The sequence below is a fragment of the Phaseolus vulgaris genome, chromosome 7, assembly GCF_000499845.2.
Source record: "Phaseolus vulgaris cultivar G19833 chromosome 7, P. vulgaris v2.0, whole genome shotgun sequence".
Classification (NCBI taxonomy): Eukaryota; Viridiplantae; Streptophyta; class Magnoliopsida; order Fabales; family Fabaceae; genus Phaseolus; species Phaseolus vulgaris.
The window spans coordinates 21,211,785-21,228,516 of NC_023753.2; the positions used below are offsets into that span (position 1 = coordinate 21,211,785).

At 34.6% G+C, this 16,732-nt stretch overlaps 3 protein-coding genes across 3 annotated transcripts; all 3 read right to left on the minus strand.

The window, feature by feature from the left end:
- Positions 1 to 1,954: 1,954 nt before the first annotated feature.
- Positions 1,955 to 2,869, minus strand: LOC137829235 (uncharacterized). Its single transcript, XM_068636034.1, has one exon. The coding sequence runs from the start codon at positions 2,867 to 2,869 to the stop codon at positions 1,955 to 1,957; it is 915 nt and encodes a 304-aa protein (XP_068492135.1).
- A 2,560-nt stretch (positions 2,870 to 5,429) lies between these two features.
- LOC137828427 (superoxide dismutase [Fe], chloroplastic) lies at positions 5,430 to 11,856 on the minus strand. Its single transcript, XM_068635005.1, has 9 exons — positions 11,707 to 11,856; positions 11,574 to 11,614; positions 7,403 to 7,453; positions 6,857 to 7,045; positions 6,593 to 6,764; positions 6,258 to 6,379; positions 6,107 to 6,133; positions 5,961 to 5,984; positions 5,430 to 5,791 (listed from the first exon to the last, which is right to left on the minus strand). The coding sequence occupies exons 1-9, from the start codon at positions 11,720 to 11,722 to the stop codon at positions 5,699 to 5,701; spliced, it is 735 nt and encodes a 244-aa protein (XP_068491106.1). The 5' UTR covers positions 11,723 to 11,856; the 3' UTR covers positions 5,430 to 5,698.
- Positions 11,857 to 13,327: 1,471 nt separating this feature from the next.
- LOC137828251 (stellacyanin-like) lies at positions 13,328 to 14,260 on the minus strand. The gene is made up of 2 exons (XM_068634733.1): positions 14,066 to 14,260; positions 13,328 to 13,779 (listed from the first exon to the last, which is right to left on the minus strand). Exons 1-2 carry the CDS (start codon positions 14,232 to 14,234, stop codon positions 13,391 to 13,393), a joined length of 558 nt encoding a protein of 185 aa, XP_068490834.1. The 5' UTR covers positions 14,235 to 14,260; the 3' UTR covers positions 13,328 to 13,390.
- Between the last annotated feature and the right edge of the window lie 2,472 nt (positions 14,261 to 16,732).

Genomic DNA, 16,732 nt, shown 5'->3' on the forward strand with positions numbered 1-16,732 from the left:
TTGAAGAACAGGGACAGAAATTCTTACCAAGGAAAAAAAAAATCTAATCTTGAAGAAGAGGTAACATTTTCTGAATTTATAAATCTAGCAAGAAAGATTTTCTATTTTAATTTCTCTTAGCCAAATATGATTTCCGGTCATACATATATTTAATACTCTTTTAATCAGTTCACATGAACTAACACAGAAAAAAAGAAGTTCACAGGAATTAAAGGATTTAGTTAATATGATTAGATTTATCAATAGTTTGTATGAATTTCTGTATTACTTTTCATTATGTAATTTCTTTTCATCTAAATTAATCAATACATTTCCCTCCAATAAAAATAATATTTTAGTATATACATTTGAGACATTATATTCACATAATTTAATAATCTACTACTTGTATAGTACTTTCCATTATATTATTTATGTTGTTTTGTTACTTTTTCCATTATCTTATCTCTAAAAGAAAATTAACGAATTTTAAGGTATAAAGAAGATTTTTCTTTTGTAATTTCTTCCTGCATTTACATCTTTTTCTTACATCTTTGCTCTTTCCTTTATTTTATTTCATTGATACTCCTCTTTCTCTCTTTTTGGATTCTAAAATTTCAAATTATAACATTCATAATAAATTTTATAACAAATTCTAAAGTTTGAAATTGTATTTTTGAATTGCATTATGAATTTTAGAGTTCAAAATACATTTTCAAACTCAAAATTTAGAATACAATTTTGTATTCTAAATTTTAGAATTCATAATTTTTTTCAAACCCAAAAAATATCTTCAAACTTTAAAATTAAGTATTTCGAATTCTAAAATTTAGAAGATCTACAAATTATACAATTAAGAAAAAAACAAATCCTACACCTTTTGTCTAAAGGTGTAGGATAATTTTGGAATTGAAAGATTTGTGGACTTGCAAGAAAATATGGAAGTAGAGGAAGAAATTGCATTTCTCTTTTTGTTCTACGTAGTAGGTACGTTGCATGTTGGGCCCAGTTTACATTTGTTTTCTTTCTCTTTTAGATTAAATTACATTTATGCCACTTTTAATAATGTAAAAACATATCCTTCTTGACACTAAGCACTACTAAGCAAGAAAGTATGTTTGAATAAAAAATAATTACAACTCATATTGAGGAGTATAGAAGTAGAATGGTAAACATTATTCCTATTTTATTATTGAGGAGTATTAGTATAGTAATATATTTTTTAATACACTTTTATAATTGTATCTGTATGGATGATGGACGTAGGTAATATTTGTTTATTGGTACACAATTCACTGACATGTTGGTAGTCTCCTAATTTCTTGAAGATCTTTCTCTCGTTGTATGTGTTCCGCCATTCGGGAGTACCTGCGATTGCACTCCGATGCTCAAGTCAGTGATGGTACTTTTTGTGTGTTCTCCTAGGATATGAAAAACGTACATTTTCCCCCTTCAGAAGTTCCATTTATAGGTTGACTTAGGCCCTCACCTGTGTGGGTTGGATAAACGGTCCATCAGGACGTGTGTAGTGGCTCCTTGAAGTCATGAGAGTGTCTCTTTCAGTTTATCGTTACATTGAGATATTTGCCCCAATATTTCAGAACGTGCCTTTGACTCATTCAACTCTAGTTGTAACTGCCTTTTTATTACGTATTTATTATGCGATAACCATTTATTTAACCAGGTCATCGGTCGTCCGGGGTCTGACCGGTACAATTGCCCCCAGGCTCGAAGAGATGCCTCATAATAAAAGTTGTTGGAGTCTGTCATGAAAGTTGTTTTCTCTTTATCACGTTGGTGCATCTGAATTTGATTGTACCCTGAGCACGCATCAAGAAAACTGAGATATGATGCCCAGCCGCTCCGTCGACCAGTCTATTGATAGTCAGTAGAGGATAAAATTCCTTTGGGCATGCTTTGTTGAGGTCCGTGTAGTCCACGCACATCCGACATTTACCGTTAGACTTTTTAACCATCACCACATTAGCCAACCATGTGGTATAATGAGCTTTTTGAATGAAACCGGCTTTACAAACTTGTCAAATTCTTCTCGGACAGCTTTGCGTCTTTCTTCACCCAATTTACTTTTGTTCTGGGCTACTGGTTTATCCTCCTTATATACAGACAAACGATGAGTAATAACGTTAGGGTTTACCCCGGGCATGTCCGCGACGATCCAAGCAAAAAGGTCTGCATTCTTGACTAACGTTGTGCTTATCACCTTTCGATCGTCTGACTTTAGTGATGTTCCCATGTATGTCTTACGGTCGTTGTCACGAAGAAATGTGGGTTGAAGGTCTTCACCGACCTCCATCCAAGGGTCATCTAGTCGCGGATCTAGGTCTACAAGGGCAACCAAGTGCCTTCTGAAGTTTCGACCCCTAGAACGCCTCTCTGGTGACCGCCCTCTTTTGCTGGGAGATCGGTCGTTCGACGTTGTAGTGTACAACCGTCTGGTCGGTTCAACCTTTAAGCTAGCTACATAGCATTCTCGCGCAGTTTTTTGATCTACATGTACAGTTGCAATGTCTCCGATAACGGAAGGAAACTTCATGGCCAAATGTGGGGTAAAAACAATGGCTTTTAACCTGTTGATAGAAGGACGTTCGAGCAGTATGTTGTAAGAAGTATTGGCATTAACCAGCAAGTACCGGACGTTGATTGTCTTACTGAGAGAGTCATCACCGAAAGTGGTGAATAGATCGATGTAACCCTTGGTGTCCACTCGTTCTCCTAAGAATCCAAATATCTGTTCATCATAAGGTTGTACTTTTGTTTCAGGAATTCGCATCTTCTTAAAGGTTTCCCAATACAGAATGTCAATCGAACTACCATGGTCCACCAGAACTTTAGCAATTGCAAATTTGTCTATATCCACCATGATGACCATGGGGTCATCTTGGGCTGGATCGATTGCGGTGAAATCGTCATTAGTAAACGTGATTGGAGGTATGTGCGGACGCTTATGTGTCGAAGTAGAATGAACGGATTGAATTGCACTTAAATGTTTCTTTCTTGCGGAGTTAGAGCATCCCCCACCTGCAAAGCTACCTGCGATATAATTAATTTCTTGATCTGGTGCACTGAGCAAAACTAGGCCAACAATAGTGTTAATAACTTCCCAAACTTTTTGTTTGGTTCGGCTTCCTTGTTAAGGGCTTTCACTTCGGAGACGGGTCCTTCTGATCGGACTTTCTCTTTGTTTTCGTCGTGCTGTACTGCGATAATCATCAAGACTTCGGGTGTCTCTTCGTTCGGAGCGTTCCATGTCTTTAGAAAAATAATTTGTGTCACACTGGGGTGATCGTGGGGTGGCGGTAGACGTTTTAACAAATTTACAGAGATGGCCATCTTGGACGAGTTCTTCGATTTTATCTTTCAATGTTTGGCAGCCTTCGATCGTGTGGCCATATTTACGGTGGTATTGGCAGTGTTTAGCTGTGTCAGCATTTCGTGGTGTCTGTGTGTTCCTGGGTATCGCGATAAGCTCAACTTCCAAAGCTTCATCTAGAAGTTTTCCTCTAGGTACTGTCAGAGGGGTGTAGTTATGGAAACGAGGACCCCAGTTCGACCGATATCCCCGCCATGGGGGAACAGAGGCCTTTGTTTTTCTCCTTTTCTTTTTCTTAGGCTTTGGTCTGCGTCTTCCTTTGATAATCAATGTGTTCTTCTATCTGCATGAACTTGGTAGCTCTCGTCCTCAATTCATCCATATCGTGTGGTGGCCGTTTTATAAGGCTTTCAGTGAATCGGCCTGGGAGTATGGCCGAGACTAAATGATGCATCGCTATCTCTGGATTCAGGTTCCAGATCCCAATGCAAACTTTTTTGAACCTGTCCATGAAGGTTCTCAATGACTCTCCTTTTTCTTGTTTTACGTTGAGGAGAGACATGGATGAAGTACGGTGGGGTCTGCTCGTGGCATACTGGGTGGTGAATTTCGTTTCCAAGACCTTGAAATTCGTCACAGAATTAGTAGGAAGTCCAGTAAACCATCCTAACGGGCCTTCCCGAAGAGACGTCGGGAAGACTTTGCACCATATCGTCTGGTCGATCGTGTACAAAGTCATTTGGGTTCTAAAGATGTTCAAGTGTTCGTCTGGGTCAGAAGAACCATCATAAAGGGTCATAGTTAAGCCTCTACATTTATCAAGAAGTGGTGTAGCAATTATGTCGTCCGTGAAATGGTGGCCTTTCAGATTTTCTTCATTGTCGAGAGTAATATTTTTGGAACTTTTGTGGGTTGGATGTGTAAGAAAGGTATGATGTGTCTGATGTGTCTGATGGGTTTGATGAGTTTGATGAGTTGGTGGCATTGATGTGTGGGACTATTCCTCCCTTACGGATTCTCCGAGTCGCTGCAACAGCCTTCTATTTTGTTCTTTTAGATAAGTCACCTCATCTGCTTGTCGATGCCATTCTTCTTCTTGCTTACGCCGGTCTTCTTCATGACGTAGTTGATCCGTAATTCCCTTTTGCCATAGTTCCTCCATCTGAGCTTGGAGGGCTTGGATCATCAAGATTTGTTCTTCCGCCATACTATCGTTGTTCGTGTTGTTCCTTGTAGATACCTAGGTAATATCTGTCCACTGGTATACAATTCACTGACGTGTGGATAGTCTCCTAATTTCTTGAAGATCTTCCTCTCGTTGTATGTGCTCCGCCGGTCGGGGTTACCTACGATTACACTCCGACGCTTAAGTCAGTGCTGATATTTTTTGTGTGTTCTTCTAGGATATGAAAAGCGTACCTTTTCCCCCTTCAAAAGTTCCATTTATAGGTTGACTTAGGCCCTCACCTGTGTGGGCTGGATAAACGGTCCATCAGGACATGTGTAGTGGCTCCGTGAAGTCATGGAAGTGTCTCTTTCAGTTTATCGTTACCTTGAGATATTTACCCTAGTATTTCGGAACGTGCCTTTGACTCATTCAACTCCAGTTGTAACTGCCTCTTTATTACGTATTTATTATGCCATAACCGTTTATTTAACTAGGTCATCGATTGTCTGGGGTCCGACCGGTACAATAATAATTTTTTAGTTAAACATTATTAAAATTTACAAAATGGTAAATGAAATTTATTAAATAACAATCACTATTTCAAAACAAACAATTATTTTTATGATAACTTATTCAAAATGGTTTCTGATTTTAATTTTTTTTCCACTTCTAATGCTATTTTTAAGAACGAAAACAAATGCCTGAAAAACTAAAGTAGTGTTTTTTAAAAGAAAAATTACTTCCTTAAAAAAGCTGTAACGAATCAGTGTCAAAATACGGTTCCAATCATGATTTTATCATCCAAACATGCTTTTTCAAAGCATACATACATATTTTGAGCAAATATGTCTAATTTTAAATCTGTCACACTAAATTAATGCAAACTACAAAATAGGGTAACACAGAAACTAAACTCTTCAGCTTTAGAATTTGCTTCTTCAATCATGCTCATGGAAAAAAAGAAGAGATAAGGTCCTTATGAGAAAAAAGTGTTACATCATAATATTGTTTTGCTGATTGTTTTGCATAAACAACCTTATTGTTACATAATGAAAGATAACCATAACTAAGATTTCTGAGCATAGAACACATTATGCAGGCTGAAGTGATTTAACCCTGATACCACATGCATCTAAAGTGCAAAGGATGTGCCATCTTACATTATCTAGATAGAAATAATTTACTTTTTGCACATCACACCATGCAGTTCAACATCATGCTCAAAAAGCCTTAGCTTGCTCAAGTCTAGAACTCACTGCATCCCAGGAAACAAGCTTATCCATGAACACTGATATATAATCAGGGCGCCGGTTCTGGAAACATAACAAAGAATCATTATTAAATTTATCTGTTCAACACATTTCTCACTAATAATTGTATGAAAAGTGCTACCAACTCTCTGTTACACTCTTTTTTGTTGGAAACAGAATGTTGGTAGTTTTTCTCTTAGCTATATGTATAATGGTTTGAGCAACATAGCACCTGAAAGTCAAGGTAGTAAGCATGCTGCAAAAAAATGGAAAAAAAATTACATAGTTAGCAATTTGTTATCGATGACTGTTACAAAGCTTGTGTGTGCAAGTTGTTTCATCAGTAACAAACAGAATGCTAATTTGCTTAATATATACCTCCCAAACATCAATGGTAAGAAGTGGCTGCAAGAATTAAGATGAAATTACATTAGAGTTTATCAGGGAAATGAACCTCATCAAACCCAACTATCATTCATATTTTAAGATAAATAATGAACATTAACATTAACTAGTTCTTACTACTTACATAATAACTTCCCCAGACAAGGGGGTTCACAGCATTGGGACTCTTGATCACCACTAGCTTGTTGTCCTCGTGGGTTGAAGGAGGATTTTCTGCATTTTCCCCACCAAGTTTGCTTGCTCTATCTATATTTCATCAACAAAAATGAATGAACAAGAAGGGCATGTAATGTAACTTGCTTATGTTATGTGGATAAATTTCTTAGTAAACACTAACCCAAGAAGAAAATCAGAAAGTAATGCGAAATAAGCCTTTTGATTAGTTAAAATTAACTATAAAAAACTAAGTTTTCAGAAATGATCTCATTTAACTTTTCTAAAGAGAGGACTTTAACTCACATGCAAGCCAGGCCCAGCCAGAACCGAATTGTGTTGCAGCAGCAGCCTTAAACTCATCAAGGAATTTTTCAAATGAACCAAAGTCTCTTTCAATGAGTTCTAGAAGTTCCCCAGATGGTTTTCCACCTCCACCTGGTTTCATGCACTCCCAGAAGAAGTCATGGTTCCATACCTGCAGTATGCATTACAAGATTAATTGCCAACAAAGCCATGGTTTTCAAACATGAATGAGACTAGATTCTGGTTACAAGCATGCATGCATACCTGTGCTGCATTGTTGAAAGCCGGAAGAATGTCACCCTTGTTGTATGAAGTGACTATAATCTCTTCCAGTGACTTCCCATCAAGCTCTGTCCCAACAACTTGTTTTTTCAGATTTTCCACATAAGTTTTGTGGTGTTTCCCCCAATGAAACTCAAGTGTCTGCTGGCTCATCACAGGCTCCAAACCATTCTGAAAGATTTCATCATCACAATATTTTTAGAACTTCCTGCTTCTGGTCTTCTCTTTATTGGTAAAATTGGTTTTACAAAATAGGATCAAGTGGTAACTAATTTTTCCCAGTAGAAGAACCTTGTGTGTTTTGAGAATCATCATCATCATCATATATATATATATATAGATAGATACTGTGTGTGAATGCTTGCATTTTTAAGTTTCTTTACTAAATAAGAGTAACCAAAGTTTGAATAGAATATAATATATGAAATCTATAATAGCCAAGTATTCTCTCTTCAATGTGAAATTCTAACATTGAAAATCACAATCTATTATAATTTGTAAAAGCATGTAAACTTTAGGTATTTTTACCAGCGGATATGGTGGCGGCTTCAGCTCAAACTTTGCATTGACTTTTGGACCCTGCAGTGTACAACATGCTTTCTTAAACAAAAGGACATGAAAACAATATGTCTCAACATGTGAAGAACACACAGACATGGAGGAAAGATAAAGTTAATGGGCCAATATACTAGGCCAGCTCACACCAGACTTTCTTGGGTCTGTTAAAATTGGGGTTTTTCCTTCTTTAAATCTAGAATTCAAAAATACATTATAGAAAAGAAAATTCAGAGTTGATTTTTAGGAAATAAAATTTTAAAATAGAATTCAAAAATCAATATCTTATTTTTGAAAGCCAAATCCAGAACACAAATAATATATTTTGGAAAAGAAATTCTGAAAAAACAAAATCTGAAAACATATTATGAAAAAAAAAATTCTGAATTTTTTTTTGAAAAACATATAGGATGCAAATTGGTGGTAATCCAAGGAGGATTCATTTTTGGGATCCAGTGGTGGAAAAAATTAAAGCCAGGCTTAGTGCGTGGAAAGGAAAATGTCTATCGTTTGCTGGTAGGCTATGTCTGATTAAGTCGGTTTTAACTTCTATACCTTTATTTTATTTGTCGTTCTATAAAGCACCAATTGCAGTTTGTGATAAGATTTCCAGTATTCAGAGGAGGTTTCTTTGGGGGTGGGGCAAAGATAGCAAATACATTGCCTGGGTTCGGTGGGAAAATGTGTGCAAATCAAAGGAGGAAGGGGGATTGGGGGTCAAGGATATTAAGAAGTTTAATCGGGCTTTGCTTGCAAAATGGAAGTGGAGAATGATGAGTGAAGAAGAAGGGAAATGGAAGGAGATCTTGGTATCTAAGTACTATAATGGTTCGGTTAATTTTCAAGGGTGTGGTAAAAATTATTCTTGGTGGTGGAATGATCTCGGAAAGGTATGTGAAGAAGGAGAAGGTGAGGGTTGGTTCCGTAACCATGTTTCATGGAAAGTGGGAAACGGGGACAAAATCAGGTTTTGGGAAGATACTTGGTTGGGCAATAATAAGCTCAAATTTCTGTTTCCTAGACTATATACCATATCCCTAGACCAAGGAAAATTGGTGGGTGAGGTAGGCACGTGGGGGGAGTTAGGTTGGTCATGGAGGTTAGGTTGGAGAAGGACTAGATTTGAGTGGGAAACTAGTGTAGAGGAAGAAATGATGAACCTTATTACAAGAACAACTCTGAACAGGGATTCTGAGGACTTTATTGAATGGGGGGGGGGGGGATCCCAAAGTGTGTTCTCTGTCCGATCTGCATATCTAACTCTGTGTAACTATCCCAATGACAGCCCGACAAATGTTTTCTCGTTGTTGTGGCAAGCCAAAGCGTTACCCAAGGATGTGTGCACAACATGGAGGGTACTAGTTGGGAGGTTACCAACGAATGATAATCTTATAAGGAGAGGTCTTGCAATCAACCCCTCGGTGTGTGTTTTCTGTAAGGCTTCTGAAGAATCAGCTCAACATATTTTTTTGATGTGTTTGTGTGCACAAAAGATCTGGGTTCTTTGCCTACGATGGATGGGTATAGTGTCTGTGCAGCACAAGGATCTCCCAGTGCATTTTGAGAGTTTTCATCTCCCTCACTTAAACAATCAGCAGAATCAAGTCTGCAGGGGTCTGTGGATTGCAATCATTAGGAGCATATGGGATCAGAGAAATCTGATTGTGTTCAAACAGGGGATTCCGGATGCTGAAGAAATTTTCCATTCAGCTCAATTGGCCACGTGGCTATGTCTGAAATTTGGTACGGCTCCTTTTAGGTTTTCTTTCTCAGATTGGATTCTTAATCCACTAATTTGTATAAAGGATTTCTGATATGAGGGTAGAAGCTGTGTTGGGGGTAGTTTATGCAGACTTGTAACAACAGAGGCTAGATCGTTGGGCACTTCCTAGGTGGTGGAACCGCTGCACTGTTGTCTTATAAACTAAGAGAAACCCAACAGTTTTCTTCAACAACTTGTGACACATTTGGTCCAGCTGCCTGCATGACGTTGGAGTTAGCTGAATTCGGAATATCCTTTATCACTTTTATAGTCAAAGGTTTCTGACATAATGCCTGCATTGTCAGCTTCTTCTGTCCATGTCTTCTTTTCTGAGCAATTGCAGGACATGCAGTAAAGAGTTGCACCGAGGTTCCAGGCTGCATGTTGAAGTTGGTTTTTGACCACAGAGAGGAAAAGGCTAGCAGTGTAGGACTTCAAAGAAAGAGATGTTGGTTCTGATTCTGCTGATTGGGGCTGTTGGGGTATGAAGAGGTCTTGTTAAGGGATCTAAAGATGTGGAGGGGCCTAGAGTTGATGATGGTGGAGCGCTGGGAAAGTTGTGAGGCAGAGCTTTTTTACAGCTGGGATGCTATGATGTGCTTCATACGGAGGTGCATCTCCTATGAAGTTTGATTTGGAGAAGAGCTCCACTGGAAAATCAGCGTTGCAGAGTTTTCTTTCCACCTGGTGGTTGTGCCTGAACCATCTGTGGAAGAAACCATTGAATTTTGAAAGGGTTGAGTATTGTGGTAAGAATATGAGGCCTTGTTGCTGCTCCTGCCTTTTCAAAGATGCACATCAGGTTTAGCTCCATAGTCTTTAAGCTATCTGTTGACAAAGGCTGTGTGAGTGCCTCGTTGGATGTGGAGGAGTTGGCATGAGCTCAGCAGATACATGTGGTATGGAAGCACGTGCAGACCGGATCATGGAGTCCTAGTAGTCGGGCATAGCAGGGGAGATGCTGGTGATAGTCACGGTTAAACCATGGAGAGGCGCAACTGGTAAGCTGCTGGGCATGGTTTTGGGGCACTTACACTGGTGTTGTGTTGAAAAAGTGCTATCTTGATTACTGTTATGTTGCTCATTCTTGTTATTATACGCTACATGCTTAGCAGGTTCAGGGTGATCTAAATAGGTTAGGTGAACATTCGATGTTTTTTCCCTTTTTCGTCCTGTTTACAACACCTTTGGATGTATACGGGTTGGGACACCCCTGAAGTGTCCCATGTTTATATTTATTAATTCTTTGCTGATAAAAAAAAAATAGGATGCAAAAGAAGACATTTTTGTCCTTTTATATTAGTGATGGAATGCATGTTCAAATTTATTCCACTCTTGTTTAAAAGCAAAAGAGGACATTTTTGTTATTTCATATTAGTGATAGAATGCATGTTGAAATTTATTGAGTCCATAAATGAAAAGCCTAAAATTGGATGTGAATTTATTTACATTCATTTCTTCTCTTTCTACTTCCCTTATTTTTTTTATTTTATTTTTAAAATAGGTGATGATATTTTGACACCTCCTCCATTTTACACCAACAACAAAATATTAATATTTATAATAAAAATAAAAGAAAAATGCAAAATATTAAAATAATTTTCAAAATTAAAAAAAAAAAACCATTTTCCTTTTAAAATACTAAAAATACTTTTTTTCCTTTTCCCTTCCCCTTTTCTTCTCTTTCCAACAACCCTCTTCTCTTCCAACAATCTCAACATCTTTTCTACAACCTTCTTCACATGTCTTTGTACCATTTCCACTACTTCCTTTGCCACTCTCCCTCTCATTTTCTCCCCCACAAATTTCTCAAAATATATCAAATGCATTTCTTAAAAAATTATTTAAATTATTTTGGAATAAACTTTTTATATATTGATAATAAGCTCACAATCAGATTACTGAGAAATCTTTTAATGCTATACATGGAAGAAGTATGCAAGTGTTCAATTTTAATCAATTTTAAAACTATATGATCTATGGTTGAATGTTTTCATTCTAAAAATAAGTCAACAGTAAAATTACCTAAAAATGTCAAAATTCAAAATCAATTATGAATATCAGAACTAACTTTTCAGTATATAGTAAACAACATTAGTTTCTTTTTTTTTTATCGGCACATTAGTTAATAGTTCTACTTGATTCAAGTTCATCTGACTTAAATCGAAACCTACACAAAGAAAATCATTTAAGGTAAATTTGTGAATCTTACAATAAGTAAAACACTCATTAAATAATTAACAACAGCAAAAGTTTTTGTTTTTTCAGAAATTGAACACATGATAATAAATTGACTATAACTTTAACATCTTGTTGAAGTAACCTTAATAATATAGAGTAAATGCATTTCGAAATAATTTAGGTGATGAGAAGAATTAATACCTCTTTGAAAAGCAGATTGATTCCAGTGACATTTTGTAACCCTGGAAAGCAAACACGAATTAACAGATGAAAAGGGAGAAATTAAGATTGAAGATAGAAGAAGAAAAGGATGGATGGAGTTTGTGAAAGGTACCACCCAATGAGGCCATGGCTTGTGAGGCGTGTGGCAAGAGTGAGGCTTTAGAGCAATGGTCAAACTTTTCCTAGCAATATAGCTAACAAAAACATGTGTTAGTACAATTCCAATGTTGTAGTACACAACGTACCACCACCAGAATGCCCCTGTACTACAAACTTTATCCATGATTATCTATTATAAAAAAAATATCTATTACTATTACTTACAAAGAAAAAAGTTAATAGTAAATTAGTAATTTTAACAATTGGGATTCTCTCTTTCTCATTATGTTTTTGGACATAATTAACACATATTTAATCAATACAAAATATTGGTATAGCATTTTAGATTGAAAATCACTTCTAATATACACTACAATAAAATTATTAAATATAAACTAATTTTAAAGATAACAAATAATTAAGTACTGACTAAATTAAATATTATTTTATAGATTAAAATAATTATTGATATATAGAATATTTTCTATCATTAAATTTATAAATTAATTTATAAATTATTATCTAATTAGTTACTAAAGTTTTAATTACCAACTATTTTAGATTTTAAATTTAATAGTTAAAACCTTAGTAGTTAATTAAATATCAATTAATTAAGTATTAGTTTGAAAATTAGTTTATAAATAACATAAAATAAAATGTACCAATAATTTTTTAATTTATAAAATAATATCTAATTTAATTAATATTAGTTTTTTTTTAAAATTAATTTTTTAATTTTTAAAATAATATATAATCTGACTTCTTTCATTTATTCCGTTTCTATTTTAAATCTATTTTTTATAGATAATTTTTCCCGTGTTTATCTTATTTTTACTTTTGTATGTGTGACTTATTTTAAATAATATTATTTGTCTTAGAATCATTTTAATATAATTTATATTTTTGTAGCTAGATACTTTCATCTTTTGTCTACGTTATTTCTTAAGAATAAGGCTTTCAAAAAGTTTGGATATGATGTTATTATTTTTTTTTAATCTTAATCTTAATTATATGTGTCTTTAAGTCTTTTCTATTTAAAAGGGTGCTATATATGTAATTATACTTACTGACTAATCCATATTGAACTATATTAATTAACCTTAAATTTTATAGCATTATTTATATTAATTACTAATCTTATTTTCAAATTAAATTCATTAAGACAATAAATGAATAAATTTTATGTTAAAACTAATTATATTAAAAATATTAAATTCAATACTTATTTTACTATTTCTACATGGATATTTCTAATCATGAAAGTTTGATAATTTAAAATCACTCATTATTTCTTATTATATAATATTTATTTAATGAAATACATTGTAAAATTGTGATGTATAATCGATTTATATAAATTTACATAAAAAAATATATAAATATTAAAATAATAGAAAAGAGAGTGTAAAAATAATATCATAACAAATATTTTGTGATGACTCATAAGGCTTAGATAAATAATATCACAAAAAGATAATATAGATTACCCTTTTTTTCCTTCATGGTTTTCAAATCCTAACCATAACATTTTCATGAGGGATGAAAATGGTAGTGTTGTTAAGCAGAAAACAACAACATGAATGTGTATGTGTTCAACAGTCATGTACAAAGTATGCTGTATATATGAGTGAATCTTTCAAACCAAGCAAAACTGTTTTCTTCTTCAATCAATATCACAGAAGTTTTAGTCACAGTCCTTACATTATTATCAGATATGTAGCAACCATAACAAAAGATATAAGTGCATTCCTTGCACAATAATTGACAGTTCCAGCTGAAAGATGTGTGCTCTTCTTTGATGAAGGAGAGTGTGAAAGTGTGGCAGTGTTTTCATCTGATCCAGCCACAGCCTTAGGTGCTATAGTTGGAGCAAGTGATTTGTCATCACCTTCAACATGAACATGAAGTTTCATCCCTCCAAGACAATACAACTTGTTTCCACTTACAAAATACCTATCTCCACCTCTTGTTAATGGCACTGTTGTGTTCCCATTCCCATATGTTGCCAAAACATTGGTGATGTTACATGTGTCATAGTTTTCTTTTGTAACCTCTTCTACACTTTGGCCTGATGAATATTGGAAAACTGCAAAAATCAAATAAAATTATCAACATGATGAATATCAGCATATAAGTTGAATAACCTGCATGAGAATATGTAGCCATTATTAGATGTATTTGTCTGAATAATTCAAATGAACATGCTTTGATTATAAGAATTATGGAAAATTATGTTTTTAAGAAAATAATCAGTTAAAAATAAATTGTCTTGATAAGTTAGAAAGGTTTATGAGTTATTGTTATGAATTTAACAAGGTCTTCATAAACTCTTTCTGGTTTCCTTTGAGTTGAAAGAAGTATTAAGTACTTACCAAGGGCATCTCCTACTTTGAACATCTTATCAGCAATCCATGTATCAAGATTTGTGCTAATGTCCCAGCCAGAACTATCTCCAACAGTGTAAGTAGTAGCTGAGCATGTGAAGGTGATAGTTGCCAAGCAAAAGAGAAGAGAATAATAAATGAAGAGTAACTTTTCCATGTTGATAGAGAGTTTTAACAATTTGAACACTATAGGATCCTTCTTATATACTTGGGGTTTGATAACCTACCCAACAAAAATATAAGAAAAATATTTTAAAAAATGGAATAAGAAGAAATAATAGTTTCTTTTATATTGCAACTTTGGAATATGCATTTCATCAAGTTGGTGTATTGAGACGGGGTTGTGTGTTAGCTGGCAGTGGTTAAACCACATTGAACTGCCATCAAGCTTTGGTTATGTTTTTCTACCTTTATTCTTTTTAATTCACCAACCTTAATGTTTTTAAAAGTGAAGAAAATAAGTTAAAAGAGAAAAATTCAAATGCGCGTATATATATATATATATATATATATATATATATATATATTTATAAGTAAGAAAAAAAAAAAATATATATATATATATATTTATTTATTTATTTTTGTTTACACTAGTTATCTTAATTTGATTTGTCTGAATAATTCTGATGTGTTTGTTAATCGAAAATACTAAAAAAAAAATATTATTAGGAAAGTTGTTGTATTCCTGTTTACCCGAGTGACAAAGTAACAGTACGCTGATTATAGGTGCAACCATTGCACCACTTTGAGAGTATTTGTTTTTCATGGTGAAGGTTTTCTTCTCAATAACATAATTTATTTTTCATAAATAATACTTTCACAATCCTGGTCGTTGTATATAATTTTTATATGACAATTTTAACAAAAATAAATATAATAAAAAAAATTATAATTAAATGATATAAAAAATTACTAAAATGAAAATATTGTAAGTGGTATATGAGTGTAAAAAGAAATGTTTTTTCAAAAATAAATTGTAATTTATTGTGACATGTGATGAATGATGAATGAAAAATAAATATAGAAAATATTATTTTATGAATTGTTCCATGGATAACATTCGTCACAGATAAATTTTCTTCTGAAATAGTTAGAGTTTTTGTCCCTTATATTTTTTTATGACTTTGACCTTTTAAACTATAAAATATACTTTTTTTTTATTTATTTCGAATTCTAATTACATGAAAAAATTGAGGTAAATTTTTCCCATAATTCTACGGTTTCTGTTGGAGATCCCATATCGACTAGAGATTAGAGCCTTTTATTCTATATAAGTGGGTGCAACCCTCAACCCTATGAGCCGGTTTTATGGGATTGAGTTAGGCTTAAAGTCCACTCTTTCGTAATAGTTTCTTCTAGCATTCCATATTTTCAAAAATATTAAAATAGTCTATTTTGAATTAATTCAAAATATAAAATTTGCATAGAATATAAATTTGTATCTTTACAATTCAGAATATAAATCCTAGTTGTATTTTAAACTCTAAAATTTAGAATAGTATTTCAAATTCTACAATTTGGTAATAAAAAAAAAACATTGTAAACGGTGACGATGATTTTCGTATAAACTGATGTTTATAAACGCCACAATATACGTGAGTGGTGTTTTTCAAACCGTCATAGAACTGACCGTCACAAAGTTTAATGTGACGGTCTTAAGCTACCCGCCGCAACACTCGTCATTTTAACGCTTTGTTTAAAGTGACGATTTTTATATGTAACTAGTTTCAGTCATAATTGTCGCACTTTAATTATTTTTTTTTTATCGGCAATAAAAAATAAATAAATAGGAACCACTTCAGGGGTGGTTCAACCCTTATACACGTGCCGGCCTAGAACCTTCAAACTTACAAAACAAGCCTAACTCAGGAGATTAACCTCATGCAAACCAAAGGTTCTAAACACCAGTCAGAAAAGGAAAACGAGGCTGATCTACAGTTAATAGAAACCCACAACCAGACCTTTACTTGTACCAAAGAAAAAACTTCAGAAGCATCCCCCACTCCTCTATTAAAAATAATGTTATTCCTGTGCTTCCACAACTCGTTCACCACCCCAACCCAAATTGTGGACCAGACGTTATTAACCGTTTCTGAGGCACTGCTCAACCTGAAATTATCAAAATTACACTTTGGCTGAATATGAGACGCCACCGAAACCCCAAGCCACCTATGGCACAACCCCCACACCCGCCTAGCAAAACTGCAATCGAAGAACAAATGACAACAAGACTCTTCCACCAACCCGCACAAACCACACGCTGAGCTAACCACCAAAACCCCTCTTCTACTCAAATTTACCCTGGTAGCAAGCTTGTTTTCCAACAGCCTCCAAGCCATAAGAGTTGCAGAGGGAATTGCCTTGCTCTTCCATAGCTTACTGAAAATTGGCGAAAGCGAAGTCTCTTTATCCTTTCTAACAAGATTATAGGCAGAATTAACCGAATAAGATTGGGAATCCCCTCCCTTCCAGATCCAACCATCCATCTCACCCGAAACAACTCGAGCCTCTAACAGAAGCTGACCCAACTGCTCAGCCAACGACTTCTCCCACTCAAAAAACGGTCTTCTCCAAGACAACTGCCAAACCCACTCACCATTCGACCAAAAGCCAACCTCAAACACCTTAGCGTTCTTGGAAGAGCTAATAGAAAAC